A 20369-nucleotide genomic window follows, 5' to 3' on the forward strand; every position below is an offset into this window, starting at 1 on the left:
ATTACACTGCATGTATTACAATTTATTTAAAAAAACCTTTGAAGAAGTGGGAGGAAAGTAAACAAGCAAATAAATGCAGTTGACTAAAGAAAACATTTAAATAATGTGGTGGGGTTTTTTTGCAGATTTAGTGTCCTAATTTTTTTTTCTTTAGTGAAAAGAGTATAATAGCAAAGGTTCTAGTCTTGGTTTCATCATTGGTAAGCTGTGTAACTTCAGAGAAGCCACTTTATCTCATAGGCCTTCTGTTTCTTTGTCTGTAAAGAAGTGGAAATACATGATTTTAAAGGCTTCTTTCAGTAGTGACACCTTGGGTGTACAAAGGCCTTCACATTCTCCGAGCACACGTCAGCAACCCATAAAGATGTTGAACACTAGAGGGAAGCCAGCTTGTGCCCTGTGTCATGTGACTGTGCTACAGAGCATACCATTCACAATGAAACACCTGAGAGCTAATTGTCTTGCGCCAACTTGGTACCTTCCCCCAAGGAATTTATAATCTAATGGGTATTTCTGAAATTCATGTTCAATATCCCAGAGTGGGCATGTAGTTAGCATTTAATACATATTTGTTGAGTAAATAAATGGAGGGATAAATGAACAAATCAATGCATTCTCAAATTGCTTCTCAAATTTTGGAGTTTTTTCCTTTTAGATAAATTTTATCTATCAAAACAGCATTTATATACATAAGGATTGCTATGTACATAGAAGAGACATTATTTATTCAGTATACAGATATTTTTTGATGGGAATCCCAGTTCCCTTGCTATAACTTTGTGGTATATCCTCCTCTCACTCCCCAACCCCAGCAGTAGGGAAATACTTCTAAAGATTTATGATGATACTTTGGAAAAATATATATCCAATTATTTTTCCTAATTAGCATCTAAACATCTATCTATTCATTGTTACAATTAAAGTTAAATAGTTATGAAAACTTTATGGTATAGAAACATCCTGCTATTTTTATTGATAGCAACTGTTGATAAATAATTCTTTTTCTGAGTGTTTCTGAGGGAATGCTTCAGATCTTTTACTGTATCTTCAAAGGGACTCATAACTCAATGCAAAAAGATATAGACCACGGATTTAGAGACAGATTTGTAACTCAACTCCAGCACCTAAATAGGACTTCTTGGCATTCGTTTTATAAGCTATCCTCACCCCTTGCTTTGTTTTCTTTTTTTCTATTTTTAGTTTCTTAATGTTCATATTCCAGGAATCATTTGTATGGACCTACAAGATCTCTTCCTACAGAAGTTAGTAGTACTGGTTACTTTTTTTTCCTTTTAAGTCTCCTGATAAAACATGCATTTCCATGTTACCTTTCAAGCGTCATCTGGAGTGAGAGTTAAAATAAATGAGATGAGGTCAAGTGGGTGGTCTTTAGCATCAAAACAATAAGTGGAAATGAAAACTGTGCAGTTCTGAGATGGATACCTAATCTGAAAATTTGGACATTAGACAGAAAACTTGGGCAGCAAGAGGTTTACAGTCTCTAATTGCATAACAAAAGTCTTTGCTGATATAAACGCAACTAAGTCAAAAGTTGGCTTAACTAGAATGAAAAGTGCCCTGGAAACAGAGGCTTCATTTTTAAAAAATTACCTACATACACTTAAAAAAATTTTTTTTACATACACTTTCATAAAATTTCATTTGTTACTTTACTTCCTGCGTCACAGATCAAGCTTTCAGGAGTATCTCTTATAAGTTACAGTTGAAACCTTCTTTTAACTATTGCGAAACTGCAAAGCTCCCATATTAAAGGAGACCAATTAATGAAATATTGAGTAAACAAGTATTGGCTTAATTTGGAAAAAATGACTTAAAAATTTTTATTAACAAGACTATCTTTTTTTATTAACAAGACTGTACATGGCTGTAATTGTAAGAAGCTCCACTTTGGGAGGGCGGAGGGACAGAGGTGAAGTATAAATACATTCAGTAAATAAAATGATGTGTCAGGTTTAGTTTGCACTCCAACTTTCCTACATGAAAAAAATTGTTCATATTTGTTCAAAAGTAATAAAGTTTCAAGTGATAATCAATGATGGCTACACTATTTGAAATACATGACCATACATACGTAATTGTCTATTGTATTTAGAAGGGAAACTCTGGGCTGCATATCATATTCCCTAATCAACTGTTGGCTTGCTGAAGGCAAATAACTTAACTCTTAAGGGTACGCTTTTCCCCTTTCACTTGAGAGGAGCTGTAATATGATGTAAACTAGGAATAGATCTAGTTTGTGTGGCATATTCCAACCAGATGCTTTAAGAATAAAATACTCTGTGGGCAGAACTGGTATTGATTCACTTTTCAAGTAATAACACCAAGCTCCCTAGAATTAATGACATAAAAGTTATGTTTATATTTCTGGACAGAAATATGTCAAATTAAAGAATGATAAATTCTTGGCAAGCATGCTGTCCCTTGCCTCTACTGTGCCCATGGCACACATTCCTAATCAATTCTGCCACTCTTTCTCATGAGTTGGGCCTTGACTTCAAGAGCTTTTGAACTACTGTTTCAATAGATTGTAGTTCACATGTAAGATGAAACTTATTCACCATGCATTTTGAAGCAGGCAAAATATAGCAGAGGGTCTATGAAATGTTGTAAGGAGGTGTATCTCAACACTGCCTGGATTCTAAGGAAAAAAGTAAAACCGAGTGTTTTGAAGCCTAAATTTTCAGAGGAAATGGAGAATGGAGGATTCTTGGGTTATGTTGTCTTTCGTGCTCCATTTTTATGAGAAAAATGGGCCTTTTGTTCCTATGGAGATGGGGGGCGGGGAATTGAGGGAAGGCCACGCAAGTGGGGCTCTGATATCTTAACCCTTGTTTCAATCATTGTATAAATACATACAGTAAAACTATTTCACAGAATTTTTTTTCTTTAGAAAAAAATGCTAAAATGGTGTAGCAGAAAATCCAGAAGCACTGTAAGCTGCCCCAATGATTAAATCTCAGTAAGTGCTGTGGAACTCTTGGCTTTCCACAGGGAAAAAAGTAAAACCCCTTTTCTCATTTATCTCCATATGAAAAGCCAACAGACTCACGGCTCTTACTGAATAACCTACCTTCCCCACCCATGTCTCATGACCTCCCCTTTTATTGACCAGGGCCATGGTGGGCACCGTTTTGGAATCTCTATCCCATTCCAGTGCCTATTTGTCTATCCTCATGATAATCTGTATCATCCTAAGGACTGCAACTTCATAAGTCTATGTGGTCACAGCAAGTTTGCTCAACCTTTGTCCTTTGCAGAATTGACTCGGCTACTTGGGGGCTTTTATTCTTCCATGTGGAGTTTAGGATACGTTTGTCAAGTTCTGTTAATAATCCTGTCGGTATTTTGATTGGCTTTCCTTTGAATTTACAGATTAGGAGACAATTTACATTTTTATAATGTTGAGATTTTTGTGCGCATGAACATATTGTCTGGCCATTCATCACATCTCCTCTTATGTCTTTCAATGTTTCCTTGTGAAAACCTCAAAGGTTAGGATGGTCTTAGCTACAGATGAGTTACTGGCTTATATACCCCAAGCTGTTCTTGTCAGACTGTATGTGACTTGGGAACTTTTAGCTCCATTCCATGTTGTTCCCACACAAGAGTGCTCTCCTCACTGTCTCCCTGCCTCCCCTTCGTCCTTAGTCTTCCCAGTGGGATTAAGTTCCGTTGTCCAGGGGGTGGCCGGTTAGCTCAGTTGGTTAGAGCGTGGTGCTGATAACACCAATGTTGCTGGTTCGATCCCCACATGGGCCACTGTGAGCTGCGCCCTCCTTAAAAAAAAAAAAAAAAAAAAAAAAAAAGAAGTTCCACTGTCCCATGTTAACTTGCTTGATAATGCACCTTTTGCCTTCCCTTCTGGGGCTCACTTTCTCACTCTCTTACTCATGTTTCCTGTGAGCGCCTCCTTATAAACCATGTGTATTTTCATCCTTGCCTCAGGGTCTGCTTCTGGGAAATCCTTGACAAGTATTTAATAGATTTCCATGCCAGATGTAATAAAATTGAATTCTCAGAACCTAAAAGCAAAAAAAAAAAAAAAAAAAGTAAAAGAAAAAGAAAAAACCTCCACCCATGGTAACCTCCATGTAGGGTCATTTGGGGGAAGAGTATGGGCTTTCAGGCCTGATAGATGCTTGCATTCTAGCTTGCCAATTTTTTCATTATATGGTCTCAATAAAGCTCTGTCTTCCACCTATGTGAAAACAGTGATTTAAACCTCATAACATTGTTCTGATTATTAAATGATGTGTTAAATCTTACATCCATTCAACAAACAGTTATTTCTCCAGGAATAACTCATGGAAGGAAGACAGTTAAGTAACTGACACAGACTGATGGCCAATAAATGGAAAGTGTGGTTATTACTGTACACGGATGAATGAGAGGCAGAGAAAATCTTGGAGAACTTGGGATGGTGACATTTCATAATGGGGACATATGTCTGTCATAGGTGTTGTACAACAGGGCTCCTTGTGCTATGCATCACGGGGTGAGCCTTTGAAGGCAGACAGACCTGGGTTCAAATACCCAGTGTACCAGCTGAATGTCGTTGTACACTTCTCTGGGGCTCTCTGTGGGATGGTGACCCCGATTCCTACCTGTGCTGAGGAGCCAATGAGATAATGGAAGAAAAGGCCGGGCCTTCAGCAACGTTACTTTAAAATCTCCCTTCCTGGAGATCTCCTGGTTGCTGCCTGCTGAGTACTTGGATTAATTTCTCCTGACATGAGAACATGTCCCACCCAAAGGTATTTAGAAAAGTCCGATTGGTGGACACTGCTCTGTCCAATTCTCCAGAATTAACAGTAGTTAATACAAAATACTGCTTTTTATACATTTAATATAGGCAACAAACAGGACCCTGCTCTCCATTGTCTAAACAGTTTTCTAGAATGTAGCTTTAGAGAAAACATACTGAGGTCAAATTTGAAGGCAGGGGGATGGAACAATTCTATTCAGTCTTAATAAGCAATCTTAAGAGGACAATTAAGTGTGGAAGAAAGAATATGGGTTTTAGAGTCAGATGGACTTGATTTTAATTCCAGTTCTGCCATTTGCTAGTTACACGTGATCTTGGGCAGAATGCTTCATAACTGACCTTCAATTTCTTCAGTAAAATTCTGAAACAAAATCCCATTTTGCAGTGTTATTAATAAGATTAAATTATGTAATTGGAAAATACATGTGTATAAAATGCCCAGTTTAGTGCCTGGCACATAATTAATACTCAATAACAGTAAATGGTAATAACTGCTATTATGTAGCTGGCGTATAACTCTGAACTATTTACTTTAGCCTTTTGTTACCTAAGGTTGCTAGTCTAAGGTATGGAATATTTGTGGGAAATTTGTCTTACTTCTAATACCTGTGGTGCTCAACTTTTTATAAGATTAACTTTCAAATGACCTGCATTTTTGTACGTTACACATTAAAATCCCTAAATTTCCTTTCCTGTACCAAATTCAGACTTCTACCTCAGCTTACCAAAGAATCATGTGAAGTTTTCTTTAGGTGGTGCTGCTTGCCAGTGAGTTTTAGCAGCAGTGCCGTCAGTCTGCAAAGCAATTCTTATCTATCAATTGTCTGACCAGCTTATTGCAGTTTCTCTTGGTATTTGACAAACAAGAATCAAAAATGGAAAACAGATATGGTTCCAGAGATAAGCATAGACTTAAGAAGGAAACCATGCTACACGCTGAAAGCAGCAGATCTTTAACCTTGGTTTGATGTTTTATTGACTTAAGCTGGTTAACTGTGTATTCTAAGGTGAAGACAATTAAACAACTCTGGAATGAGTAAATGACACTTGAAGCTTGTGCCTACAAAGCAAGCTGTAAGTGGGGCTTTTATATTAATAATATTCTTTTAAGTTCTTGGAATGGAAGCTCCTATATGACTTGGAATGGAAGTCATATAATATGTATGGCTACCTTTGAACATTCATGTGTTAGACTTTAGCCTAATTTTCAGTGATGTATACACCAATGGCCTACATTTCTCAAAAGTCTAAGAGATAATGGGAACTTTCTTGGTATCTTTATGGTATTATGACAGCTCACATGGTAACACGGATCCCGTCAGCTAAATCGAAGTTCTGTTTGGCAATTTCTCATTTTGATTCATACAAATTGTAAGATTAATTCTTAATGAACTATTTGTGTAGTAGATTAAGTTCTTCAAAGCATGAACTCCACCAGGGAAAATAATACAAAAGAAGTTTGTAAAAAAAAATAAGAAGAAAAGGTTGGAAACCAAATGGGTCCAACAAACATAGCTGGGCAGCTTTGTAACTGAAGCCACAGCCATTAACTTGAGCTACAGAGATAGATTAGGGGCTAGCTGATGTTATTATGATGTCTCTGTAGGAGTAAGTTTGATCCCTTTGAGAATGATTTCTTGGAGGCAGACCAGATCAAAGGTCTCAGTTCAGTCCTTGCTGAAGCCTCCACCCATGATGCTGTGAATGAGGTAGGTTTGCTCCAAACATACAAATTATGAAGCAGACCCCAATCTGGGTACCTTATATTCCAGATTATATTTCCAGTGCACGTTGGAATCACCTTGCAAGGGCTACTGACTTTTTCCCTCATCTGATTAGAGGTGGTGGTGGTGGTGGTGGTGGTGGTGGTGGTGATGGTGGTGGTGATTGTGGTGGTGATGGTGATGGTGGTGGTGTGGAATATAGAAAGAAGCAACACTGATGACAGATGCCTCTTTTTAGATGAATAATATATTCTACACAGCGATGTTATCTTGACAGGCAGGACCATTTTAACCTAATTCATGGGAAGAGACCCATCTGCTTGGTTTTATCTGACCTTTAGTAGGTTGATGCTGCCTGTCTACTCTTTTAATAAATTCCAACACAGCTCTCCTATTAAAAGAATCCATAAAACATGACTTAGTACTGTAACAAAACTGCAAAATCCAGTTAACTACCACAGCACTTGCAGGTTTGTGTTGAAATTTCAGAATAAAAGTAGGATCCTCCAGTTCCTAGAGAACAGCTTCCCTCTTGACAGTGTTTCTTAGTCTCCACTTCTATTTAGTCTTCATTTAAATGACGTAATTAAAAGGGCCTTGGTTGTATTCTCCTTTCAAACATTGTAAATAAAATGACTTATCTCATATACAGATAACACAGTACTCCTGTAAGTGTTTGCTATCAGCTCTAAAATGTTACAGACAAATTCAAGAGTCACAAGGGACACAGTCGACGAGGGACTTAGGTTTTAAAGCTGATGAGTAAAAATTACTAATTGTCAAAGTTATCAGTGAACGTTCATTAAATCACCCATAAACTACACTATGAGATCATCTTTTAATAAGTCCAAAACAACCAGTGAATCAGGAAAGATCACTGTTGAGCACCAAAAAAAGTAGTTATCTTATGTTTAGGTGCCATGATATTTAAAAAAAAAAAAAAAAAATCTTTGAATACTGTGTCACTCTCCTCTCGATGAGCCCTATACCCAGGAGAGTCATGAAGTAACATGAAATGAATGAACCTGAGGGACCACGGCTTCAGTTTTCCCAATGACTCTGGTGCCTGGCCAGAGATCACTCAGTGGGAAGGTGGGCAATATTCCTCAAATGATTTAACTGTTATTTTATTGTGCTAAATATTATACAGTTAAATTTGCAGATTGCAAAAAAAAAAAAGAAAAAAAAAGGACCACTGAATATTAGATTTTAAAATACAAATAGTGTTTTTTTGGATAGATACCCAGCAAATTTCAAGAGGCTACAGACAAGTAAACAATCGGCGAATGTTTGGTAATTCAAATGTTTGGGAATCCTAGGGAGCTTGATCTCTACTCCTCACTCCCTGCCAGCACTCTTGTGAGAACTCCAGATCTAACCATTTCACTTAGGTCCTTGGGTCCGGCAATGCTATTGGCTGTATGCAGTCTGCCTGCATTCATGCAATGACTCAGCATCTAATTTTAGGTATAAAAATCCAGTAAAACATGAAGATGAGTGGTAATATCACTCACTCATTTGGCCTCCTCAGGACCTGATATTGAGAAAGCCTCACAGAGCCCAGTAATTCCACTGGCCCTTAGGCTGCTGGCCCCAAAGGCTGAGGTTTGGGAACTGTCATGATGCCAACAGCTGGGAGTCATGGAGAGAGTTCACTCCAGGCATGTGACTTTGGGTACCACGCACTCGGCGCAGGAGACTGAGAAATCTTAAAAAAAGATACCAGCTCTGGAAAAATGATTAAAGGTGGTCTCTCCTCGTTTGGGGGCAAGTGTTATGGAAGACGGCATTATTCTCCTCTACCTTCACCATGGCACCTTCACTGGAATAGGAACTCCTTAAGTACACAGGCATTATCTGTTTTTATTCATGTATCTTCACCTCGCATACTAAACACAGTGTCCAACAAACAATACATGTTTGATACACATTTTAGAAATCAGTATGTTGAAATATATAGGTGATGACTAGAGAAGGAAAGCCAATCAGATACATAGTAGTTTGTCACCACTCCCTTCCTGCCACATTGCCACGTTGTATGTACCACTCCAAACCTCCCTCCAAACAACATCTCCTGTCCTGCTTTCTTAGCTGTCACCCCTACCTCATTCCTGATATTTCCTAATTGTCTATCGCTGGACTCTGGGACCAACGTACTTCACTGTAGTTTCATCGAACCAAAAATATATTCAAAGGTACTGAATTACAGAACATGAAAATTATATATGTTTTAAGTTTTAATTAAAACAAAACAAAACATAACATTCTTCAAATGCCTCTTTATGCAACTGGAGGTTAAAACAGTAATTCCAGACTTCAGATGTATATATGCATGTATAATTTTAATAAATGAAGCCCTTTATATGTGTTTCCTGAGTTAGCGTTCACAGTGAGAAGGTGGCTCACAACCACCTTTATTTTTTAACTATAATCAGTCAGTCTATATACCTGAGAGCTTCTTGAGGCATCTGCCAAGATTTTAGTGAGCCAGTCCCATTTCTGGCTTCTGAATCACACCATACTTTCTAACTTTTTTTTCCACTATACTTTCCAACTATACAAGAAGTCATATGACCTAGGCCTCAGATCAGGATGTGCCCCTATTTTGCCACTTTGTGGTCCTTCTCACAGTAGTAGATCCTCTTTCTTTCCTGTCTTTGGGTGGTTGAGTGCCCAAATGGTGACATTAACTCACTGTGTGATCCCTTCCAGTTGATTTGGATTTTCTTATTGGCCCTCAGCCTCCGTGTTCGAACTTTGCTTCTTATTAGCCTCATTCCCTTTGCCACAAAGTAGCTGGCTAAGAATTTGCCCTCATTCACTAGACATCGGCATTCATGTCCTGTCCTGGCTCGCTGGCCTCTTAGCTTTGAATGCCTGCTGTCTTATAGTCTTTCCAATCACTTAGATTCTGGAAGATGGTCACTGAATCTGTGCCATCTGATGCTGACACGATAGCATTTGGGGGGGGGGGGGAACAAAATGGAAAAGGCTCAACTGGTTACCATCCATCAACTTTGGAGGTCTGGTTGCAAAACTCCCAAGATAGGTTCGTAATGATTACCAGTTACATTAGCACTTTCCATTGTTTGGCTCCTTTCACTCAACATTGTTTAAGATTTATTCATGTGGTTGCATGTAGTTGTAGATTCTACAACCTCATTGCTATATACTATTTCATTGTGTATATACCACGATGCATTTGTGTCGGATAAATACATCCGAATGGAATTACTAAATTATAGGGTATGCATACGTTCGTTATTAGGAGACCATGCTGGTTTCCCAAAATAATTGTACCAAACACCTCATCTACCAGCAGTGAATGAGAACAGGCCGCTCTGCATCCTCACTAGCACTGGGTATTTTCTGTCTCTTGTTATCGTTATTTGGTGGATGTCATTTTATTATCTTTTTTTTGATCCAAATATCTGGAGTATATGATAGAAGTTCCTCAGAGGTACTTTAAATTTGTATCTTCATGATCAGGGCAGTTAGCTTTTTACAGTGTCTTTTATGTAGCACTGAGTCTCTCTCTTGGTCTGCTTCTCTCCTTTTAAATGACAAGATGCTTCATAAATCAGGAATAAAGTTACTTTAGCCACTTTAAAGTTGCTTTATTTTAGCCTTAAAATTAAATTAACAGGAAGACGCAATAATCTGGTGCTCCTTTAAAAACTTAACTTAAAAATAATAAATAGACTTATTCTAAACCATACTCTAACTCTGAGACTTTAAAGATCACACTGTACCAACAAAGTGTCCTGTACTTTCTATAACGGCCATTGATGAAAAGCAGTAACAGCTGACCTTAAAGCAACCTCTGTGTGCTTTGGTGCCTTGAAATCCACTTTAACCCCACCGGAGGATAAAGCCCACTCAATTTTACATGCACAATGACTCCTGGTTCCATGTGTGAAATCATGGACATAAATAAGAGAAATACAGGATATGCATTCTCTATCTTCATGGGTCTTTCAGAACTGGGAAAAAATTATTAGTCCACATGTAAAAAATAGAGAGTAATAAAAATAAGTATGTAAATAAGATGCTCTAATTATAATTGCTAGAGTCATTAATAATGTTATACTATATAATAAATTTCTGTTTGTTTCCCAACTACACATAAGTTCCATGAAGACAGAGATCGCACCTATCTCCTTTATTACTGTATTCTCAGTGCTAGTATACCACATGATATGATATAGTACTCAATAACATTTAAGAGATTAAACTGAAGGAAGACAAAACATGAGTTAGAATAAGTAGCCAGGGGAAAACGATTTAGGTAGGTAGAAAGGAAAAGGAGAGTTTTGCGGGCAGAGAGCATATACCAGCTTTATACTAGTGTTTCCTTTTATTGTTATATCCCTTTGTATTTTTTATAATTCACATAAGTATCTCAATTCATTCCCAAAAAACCATGTGTTTTTGGTACTCAAGGAAATAAATCAAGGATTCAAAAGATACAGTCTTGTTCACAAACAAAATCATTAACTCTGTAGATAACAAATAAAACAGAAAAACAAAGAGGTAAGGGGTAAAGCCCCCCAGCTGAGCTTCAGTCTGGAATCAGGACAAGGAAGGGTTAAAGGTTTCTCCGAAAATAAGACTTAGCCAGACAATCAGTTCTAATGTATCTTTTGGAGCAAAAATTAATATAAGACCCAGTCTTATTTTATGTTAGATAGGACTGGTCTTATATTATAGTAATATAATTGGGACTACAGTTTGTGGCCTAGGGAGGCTGGAGAACACACACTCAGCTTTATAAACAGTAAGTGAGTCAAATGTCACTGCTGGGGGGCTTGGACCTTGGATATTCCAATAGCACCATGGAGCAGGAGCATAAGCCCCTATTAAAGATTTGATTGGACTGGGAGTCCTGGGTGGGGGGCTGAGCAAAACCTTTAGGTAAAGATGGGTAAAGAGAGTAGGATGGAAGGAGGGAGAGAAATAGAGGAAAGTCTCAAAAAAAGTAAACACATTAAAGCACGAGGAAACTCAATGCTAGGTACATATAACGACTATAATGACAAAAACAAACAAACAAACCAAAAAAACCAACCACCCAACTATAGGGCATTTTCATAAATGAACACAAATGAAATTAATGCATTTTTAAAGACCACTACGGAGTAGAGTATGTTAGGAATGCAATGATGGTTCAACATCAGAAACATCTGAATATAATCTATCACACAAATAGGTTGAAGAAACAAAACCATATTATTCTTTCAATAGGTGCAGAAAAAATACTTGATAAATTTCAACAATTTTGATTTTTTTTTTTTAAAAAAAAAGCCATTCACCATAGATAATGGAACCAGAGATGTTTCCAACTGAGAAATCCCATTCATATACTGGCTGGTTGGCCACCAAGTCACAAATACCTGAACCATATGGGTTTATGCATCTAGTCTTTGGACTTGATGGGGATTCCCCAGGTCAGATTCCCCAGGTCGCCATCTTCTTGATGGCTGTGCCAGCCATGTCGGGCCATATGCAATCTGAAGAGTAAGTAGATGGAGCCGATCTACAGAAGCAGGAGACGCCATGAAGCCCCAGAGAGAAGAGAGTATCCCTGGTTCCTGATAACTCCATTTCCGATGGAGCTTTCCAATTCAAGTTAGCGTAAAGTCCAACTAACAAAAGTCCAACTTTGTTTCTTGTTTGTTGATTTGATTAATATCGACATTCTTACAATTATCTCCTCCCTATTCTCTTTCAACTTGAGCTTCTGACTTTGTGTTCTAAAAAATTGTTTAGAAAAGATATAAATGATAGAACCTCTAAGTTATTAATCAATACTGAAGGTAAAAACATGTTTTAACGGCAAGGGAGGTAGTGACTTCTGAAGACTTAGGAGCTAGTTTTTGATCTTTGGTAAAACTCTAAAACAGATTTTAAAAATAATAATTTGTAACTTGGGAAAAAATTAACTTGCACATCCTCATAGCTGTACTCCAACCTCTTCTGCCCACTTCCTCCCCCTACAGCTATCTAAAGATGAAGGACCCATGTGGTGCTATAGATGGCTTATGCCAGTTTGCAAGGGGCACTTGTCAGATTTTCAGGAATTTGTGAGCCGTTTGTTAAACACCACCATTCTTAAAAATTGAATTTTATAACTTACAATGAAATAACTTGCATTAAAAACAAAGGAAATAAGTACTCAAAACTCATCACTTCTTACTTGTTTACAAGTATTTTATTATTACCTATGCTTCTGAGGTTATTTGCATCTACTGTATCTGTATGGTGAAAATACCATATAAAGCTCCTGCACATTCCTTCCTAATTCTATGTTCAGTGATATGCTGGTTGCTTGAAATTGTCCATGGTGGGAGTATTTACAACACACAAATAGTAAATACTACAAATCAAGGCTTGATTTATGGTCTTATTGACTGTCTAGATTTTAAAAAGTAATATAGAAAATATCAATAATTCAGATTAAGCAAAAATGAGTGTTGTGTGTACAGCTGTTATACTGCAAATAGCACAGAAACTTGAGGAAAATGCTGTAGAATTAAAAAACTATTATAAGCTTAGTGAAGTTGCTCGTGTTATTCATGACTAAGTGGATCTGTGCCACACATACACCTTTGTTGCTTCACTCTTGTCTTACTCGTTAATAAAAAGAAAAATATAAACCACATTTATAGGTAAACTACATTCATTCATTGATTGCAGCCATAGGTTGGTTACAGATACAGGAGTTCAGCAAAAATTAATGAAACCATTCTGTGAGTTGGCTACGTGGAATTCACAAGAAAGAACATTACATATTTTATTGTTATTTGTAAATTTACCCTATACATCCATTATATCAGTAATATTTATAAGTAATACACACACACACACACACACACACACACACACACACGAGGTCTGAAATTAAGTTCGCGAACTTGTTGCAATGCTGTTGCTAAACTTTTTTTGTATTAGTGGCATTATTCATTATGAATTTGTACTAACTGGACAAACAGTTAACCAAGTTGAATACTTGGAAGTGCTCAAAAGACTGCACGAAAAAATTAGATGACCTGAACTTTTTGCCAACAATTCATGGCTCTTGCATCATGACAATGCTCCAGCTCACACGGCACTATCGGTGAGGGAGCTTTTAGCCAGTAAACAAATAACTGTATTGGAACACCCTCCCTACTCACCTGATCTGGTCCCCAATGACTTCTTTCTTTACCCGAAGATCAAAGAAATATTCAAAGGAAGACATTTTGATGACATTTAGGACATCGAAGGTAATACAATGACAGCTCTGATGGCTGTTCCAGAAAAAGAGTTCCAAAACTGCTTTGAAGGGTGGACTAGGCACTGGCATTGGTGCATAGCTTCCCAAAGGGAGTACTTCAAAGGTGACCATAGTGATATTCAGCAATGAGGTATGTAGCACTTTTTCTAGGATAAATTCACGAACTTAATTGTCAGACCTCATGTGTATGTGTGTGTTTGTTTGTGTGTGTGTGTACATACACAAATTTTTAATTTTTTCCAGAAGTTGCCTGGAAGGGCCACATTGAAATTACATAGGAAAAGAAACTCTTGGAAACAGAAAATAATAGAGTAATAATTTATTAATCCTAGAGAATTAGACATGATTAGGAGAAAAGAGGTAAGTGAGGAAAAAGCAACAGAAGCTAGGATTTTGTTATACAGAGCAGTAGGGAGAGAAAGAGGAAAGATTTCTGAGCAGCGACCATGAGAAATTTGGGTAAAGAAAATCTTTAGTATATTTTGCTATGAAATGTAATATAATTCCCTTTTGAGGGACTTTAATAAAAATTTACATTGTTTTCATCTCTTTAGATGCTTGTGCTACTTTCAAATGCATACCTAAACTTAGATGGGCCATGAAGCAATTGAATTATATTTAGGTTACATGAGCATTTTGATAAAAATTATTATTTGGAGTCAATACGGGTTCACTATGAACAAATTATGTCAAACTTGCCTTTGTTTCTTTTAGGATAGGGTAGTTACCCTAGTATATCTCAAGAATAAAAACAAAAGCAACAGCAATACAACGATTACTGCTACTACTTATATTGTTTTTATATTATTGGTAGCTGTTCTGTATTCTTTACATGGATTAATTCACTTAATCATCACAACAACCTATAAGGCAGATACAAATAATTTAATATCGTTATTTTAATATCAGGAAACAGACCCAGAGAAGTGGAGTAACTTGTTCCAAAGCACAGCTAGCAGAGTCTAGTAAGATTAGAACACCAACAATCTAGCTCTAAAGGTTGCACTGTTTTGTTTTGTTTTTTTCCCCTTTCTTCTGCTTCCCCCAGCCCCTCTGGTTCAAGCTGTTGTGTCTCAGTCTAGTTGTGCAGCACACAGCTCCCTGGCCCATGCTGGTATTATGAGCCTTGCGCTCCCCTCAGCTGCTGGCTGCCGGCCACTCATGCTGGCCTCCGGCCACAGTCGGCAGCCGGCGGCAACACACAGCAGCCCACGGCAGCCCACGGCAGCTCACGCCAACCTCTGGCTGCTCACGGCAGCCCAGCTCCAGGGAGAGCTGTTGTTCACAATCTTAGTTGCGGCCCATGTGGGAATCAAACCGGTGACCTCGGCGTTAGGAGCTCAGCGCTCCAACCACCTGAGCCACCGGGCTGGCCCAGGTTGCACTGTTATTATGCTAACAGTGCTAATGCTACCAAATCGCCAAGCATTAGCAATATAGTGTAATAGTCATCTTGTTCATAGTTTCTAAGAACTAATATCACTGACATCACTGACATCAATCTAAAGATAGCTCTCTGCCAGGGTGTTGGAAAGCTGCTTATACCTGTTGCGTTGATTGATTTCACAAAAGCATTTATTGAGCATCTGGTTGTTTAACAGAATGTCACAGACATCTCAGGTGAGACAATGATGAATAAAACATAAGTCTACTTTTGAGGAGCTTAAAATTCACTGTTTTTATCAATCTCTTGAATGATGTCAAGAGGTGAGTCAAATATGTCATAAAACTGGGACAGGATTTAAAATAATTCAAATTCAAAAAGATCCTAACAGTTTTTACTAATATCCTGAAACTAGTAAGTGTCACAGGGATAAATATAAAGGTTTGTGCTGTATTCAAAACCAGTGCATAAACACAGCACTGGGGGAAAACATTTGCTTTTATGGCAGCTTTTATATAACATATCTAAAGGTTTTAGGATTAACCTCTGGATGAAAGTGTTATTGAAATTTGTGATGTGCTCTTAGGTTAGAGTGATAGAAATAACATGTCCAGAATAAGAGCTTTTAATTTTTTTTTCATGGAGCTCTGCAAAAACATAAGTTGGCAAAGCCTTTCCAGAGGTCAGCCATCTTGACAGTATTCATTTTAGTTCAGGCTGTAACATTTTAAGAGGGACATCAAAAACTGTGACTGGGACAAATGAGAAAGGATAACTAAACCAAATCATATGAAAAATGGCTGAAGGAATTGGGATGTTTAGCCTGGACAAAGAAGATGCAGAGAATATATGGGACCAGATTCCAAACTACTTGGGGGGTTGTTATGTGGAAGAAGGAGTCAACTTCTGAGCTGCTCCAGAAGGTAAAACCAACACAGGCCACCTGAAGGTTATCTCAGGTTAGCAAAAGAAAGTTCAAAGTGTTGAGCTATTTAAAAATGGATTGGGCTTCCATGGACTGCAGAAAGCACTCCCAGAGAGCGTGTTGTGAGGAGGACGGCTGAGGTGGGCTGCTCAACTGTCTCATGTTGAAAGCATCTTCCAAAATTAAAACCGCATGACTTATAAAGGCATAACACAAACAAGTCGCTAAGCCTTTAAAACACACACACACTCACACACACACACACACACACACAGGACGAAGTTCATATTTTCCCCAAATACGCAAAACCTATACAATGAACATGAGTAGCAATTACCTTTAGATTCCTTTTAGAAGCAAAAGAAACTGTGACATTTAGGTCATGAAAAGAGAAGAAATAAGTGGCCGGTGCAATTGCCTTTGTGCATAGAAAGCCTGGGAACTATGGGCATTAGACCCGGGAATCTACTCTGTGAAGAACAGGGGGCTGTCCTGATATAAAGAAGTGAACAGAGAATGAATACAAGGTTTACGCTGGATGCAACTTTAAATCCTTCAGCACGATGCCTAGCAGCCATAAAAAAGCAAACCTAAGTCACCAAAGCCTTTCCAGAGGTGATGAATAGAAACAGAACAAATTACCCTTGCAGAGATAAATGCAAAATCAGAGCGGGCCACAGACCTTCCCCAGCGAAGGGCATTTGGCCTCAGGGAAGAGGAAGAAAATACAATCAGAACGAGATAAAAAATTCTGGCACATAGATCTTCAGGTAATTTACACAAACCAAGTTAATCTAATTGGCAAGTAGACACCTAGAGATGGACTATTTAGAGAGAACCCTACCAAGACCAGCGGAAGCCAAAGGGAGCCAATAGAAAAGAGTGCTCGAGCCTTGCTGAATACAGGAAAAAAGAAGAAAGAGATTGAGATTGCAATCCAGACAAAGCTCTGTGGAGAGTCAAGAAGAGTTAAGGGGAACAGACCTTTGCCTAGCCGACGAAAGCCTCAGATAAAATCCTAACCATGCCACGCAGTTTATTAGAGGTTGTTTCTTCCTCACTAACCAACCAGCTTCCACTAGTCTCAAGCATTCTTTCTGACTTATTTCATTAACATTTCCTTCTTTTTCTGGAGTGGTCAGAGCCCCAGGGACTCTCTCTCTCCTCCCCCTCCCCCCCAACCAGTGGGGCATTGAATGAGAGCCAGAGTGTTGTCTGTGTAAAGAGAAATTGCAAAACCACAAATTGCAGAAAATCGTTACTGCCAAAAATCGAAAGGAACACACAATATCACCATGCCTCTTAAAAAGCAATTGCGCATTTTACAGGCCTCTGGATAATTCAGGTTTGTTTGGCAACTTTCTCACGCATACCACCCAGAAGACAATTCTCTTCCACCAGAAGCAGTGGTCCCAAAGAATATGTGTGGTTGCAAAGAAACAAAAAATGTGGTTTTACGTCTTTTCAGGGGTCCGGCTTAGCCCAATACGGTTCTATTTTCTTTGATTGTGTAGTATTGATTTTAAGGCCCAAAATTTGTCCTCAGAGTCCCAGGGACTGCCACTAAAACAGAAAGAGCCTCCAATAATCTAGTAAGAATCCCTTAAAGATACAAAACAATTTTCAATGGTAAAATCTTTCTGAAACATTATCTTATGGGATTATCACAGCAACTCTTTGATGGAAGCAGGAAAAATGTTTTTCTTTCTCCTCCTTTCACCTGTAATTAAGGTCCTTAGAAACTGAGGGGTTAACTGACATTCTCAAAATCATGCCATTTCTGAGGGAGTGATGTGGGGCTCAGATATGAGCCTTCGGATTTTCAGTCCTGAGTTTCCTTCCATCACCCATCCTCTTTCTCCATGGGGGCATATCTCTGTCTTCCTGATGTGGCTACGGCTGGCCTCCATCAGTGGTGTTTGGATTTTACGTGGTCCAGACACACACATGTCCAGGATCTTTACTTCGAATGCTTCCTGTCATTCATTATAGATCAAGGCTTGGTCTGAAAGGAGTGCTGATTAGGTTGTTTTCCATTTGCATTGGTTGTATAATGCAATCACCATTAGGACATAATGTCAACTCCAGAGGGGCTGATCCAGTTTAGCTGCCAAAATGAACTGGAGTCACAATTGCTTGGTGATTTTAATGCGTTTCCATGACTCCTACCAGTTGCTCAAAGGTGATGTGAAGAGGTATGTAGACCCATTGTATCCGGGTGGTGTAAAATCCTAGTGTATTTTTTCTTCTCAGAATATTTACTAATAAAATAGATCACCAGTCACTTTGTATGTCCTTGAGAAAAAAATATGTGAAAATAAAGCAATCCCAAAATCACCCCTCTAAGGTGAAATAGCTGGCCTACCCCCTCCCCCAAATCTGAGACACAAAAGTGTTTTCAACTGAATTTTTACAAAGAAATCTTGAGATAATTGTCATACATGTGTTTACAGTTGCATATTTTCATGTAACGATTTTAAATGTTGCCTTAAATTGTCCTACATCTAATTTTCACCATGAACATATACCAACTTTCTTTTAGTGTCTAAATCATTTATAAGCAGTGACAAACCTCAAAAAGCAGAAACTGTGTGTTAAAGAACTACCAAATATGAATATACGGGAAAGTAAACACAGGTAGTTTCTCCTGAACAGTTTCACCATTCAAAAAGAAACAGTCAAAAGTTGACATTTGTACAAATAAAATACTCATGATAACACTGTTCATAAAATGTAACATGACTTTACTGGTAAAAGCTGCTTAAAATATTCATAACATGTAGGTTCTTGATAATGCAATAAAGACAAAAGCAATATAATACAGAGATTGACATTTTGAAATATTCCAGTGAATGCATACGAGGTTGATGTAAAATGTGAATAGTTTTACTATTGTGTGCTGATGTTTGAATATTTGGTGTATAGCACAATTTATTCTAGAGAGAAACAAAAAACATCACCCAGGGAAATCAGTAAAATGTTTTTCTAAGGTTTTCTTGCAGTGCAGCTAAATATAGTTTTTTTCCAGGGACTGAATGCTTCAAAAGAGAATTTATGAGAACTTACACAATGTGTATAATTCCAGTGAAACCTTTCGATTCTCATGGGTCTGACAATGTCTCATTAAAGGATGCAGTGACTGCTCTGGGGATTCTGCATGAATCAGGAACTGAGAGCTGATGTAGTTCCTGGCTTACCTGGCTCTTACCTAATCTTCTTACAGTCGTCATCTCTTGCTTACTTATCTGTACTGACAAGCAACTCACTACCTTTGAAGTACTTCTGAATCACTAGAATCTATATGGAATCCAAATCTGTCCTGTTTTTCCAATTCAGGCATTATCCATTTTCCCAAGAACAGATGGAAAGTCATACTTGTTTGAACAAAATAATTCTAAACTCCATTTTAGTCAAAAGAGAAACAAGAAACATTCTCATCCTAATTCCCAGTCATTCCCCATCCATCATGTAGGCAAAACTCTAAAACACGCAGAACTCTCAGTTCGGACCTGGTGTAACTTTATTTAGTCTTTAGAATAGAGGGAGTTTATAATTTGGGTGTGGACACTGGGAGTGCTGAGCAAAGATATAATACCCGGGAGATTCGATCTAGAAAGAACACTGATTTATAGAGTGGCCTCAATGCAGTACACACAAGAAGGAATTATTAAAATAACTACCACGCTGTTAAACGTCCAACAGTCTGCGACTGTGAGGAGCAACTGTGAGGGCAGAGTAATAAATTAGTCAGCCATCGGAGAGGACCTCGATATTCAGTATAGGTGCTGCCGAAGCGAACACAGAGGACCTCGATATTCCAATTCTGCGTGACATATGCTTGTAATGTCTCAGAGAATACTGCCTAATTTTTTCTTCTGCACTTTTCTCTAGTTTTTCAGATGCAATGTACTTGCACCCATCATCAAGTGCAATCTGTTTCCCAAACAGTTTATAAAATGCTCCACAATGCTCCACAAGTCAACCATGTGAAATGTTAGTTCAAGCTGTGGCTGCATTTGTTGAGCCAGACTTTAAAAATGTAACAATGGGAGACGTGAGCCTTAAAGATTAGGGGGGGTTAGGAATTAGAGCTGAGAAGTCCATACCATTTCAAAGAGGAAATGTACTTACATTTTGCTGCAAGTGAAATGCCTGTCTTTAAAGGGTAGCCTCTGAAAACAAAGAGAGAGAAAAAAAAAGTGTGTTATAAAAAAATTGCACCATAACCAATTCCAAATGAAAAAGGCATTGAATTGCCATTGAAGGTACAGCCA

General features: G+C 38.1%; 1 protein-coding gene across 1 annotated transcript in view; it reads right to left on the reverse strand.

Annotated features, from left to right (window-relative positions):
* Positions 1-20369, reverse strand: part of ANKFN1 (ankyrin repeat and fibronectin type III domain containing 1) — a 287775-nt gene that overhangs the window by 214108 nt on the left and 53298 nt on the right. The window contains 1 exon segment of the mRNA XM_033091652.1: positions 20227-20267. Within this exon segment, the coding sequence (XP_032947543.1) occupies positions 20227-20267 (41 nt within the window).

This window comes from Rhinolophus ferrumequinum, chromosome 21, assembly GCF_004115265.2.
Source record: "Rhinolophus ferrumequinum isolate MPI-CBG mRhiFer1 chromosome 21, mRhiFer1_v1.p, whole genome shotgun sequence".
In the NCBI taxonomy this organism is placed as follows: Eukaryota; Metazoa; Chordata; class Mammalia; order Chiroptera; family Rhinolophidae; genus Rhinolophus; species Rhinolophus ferrumequinum.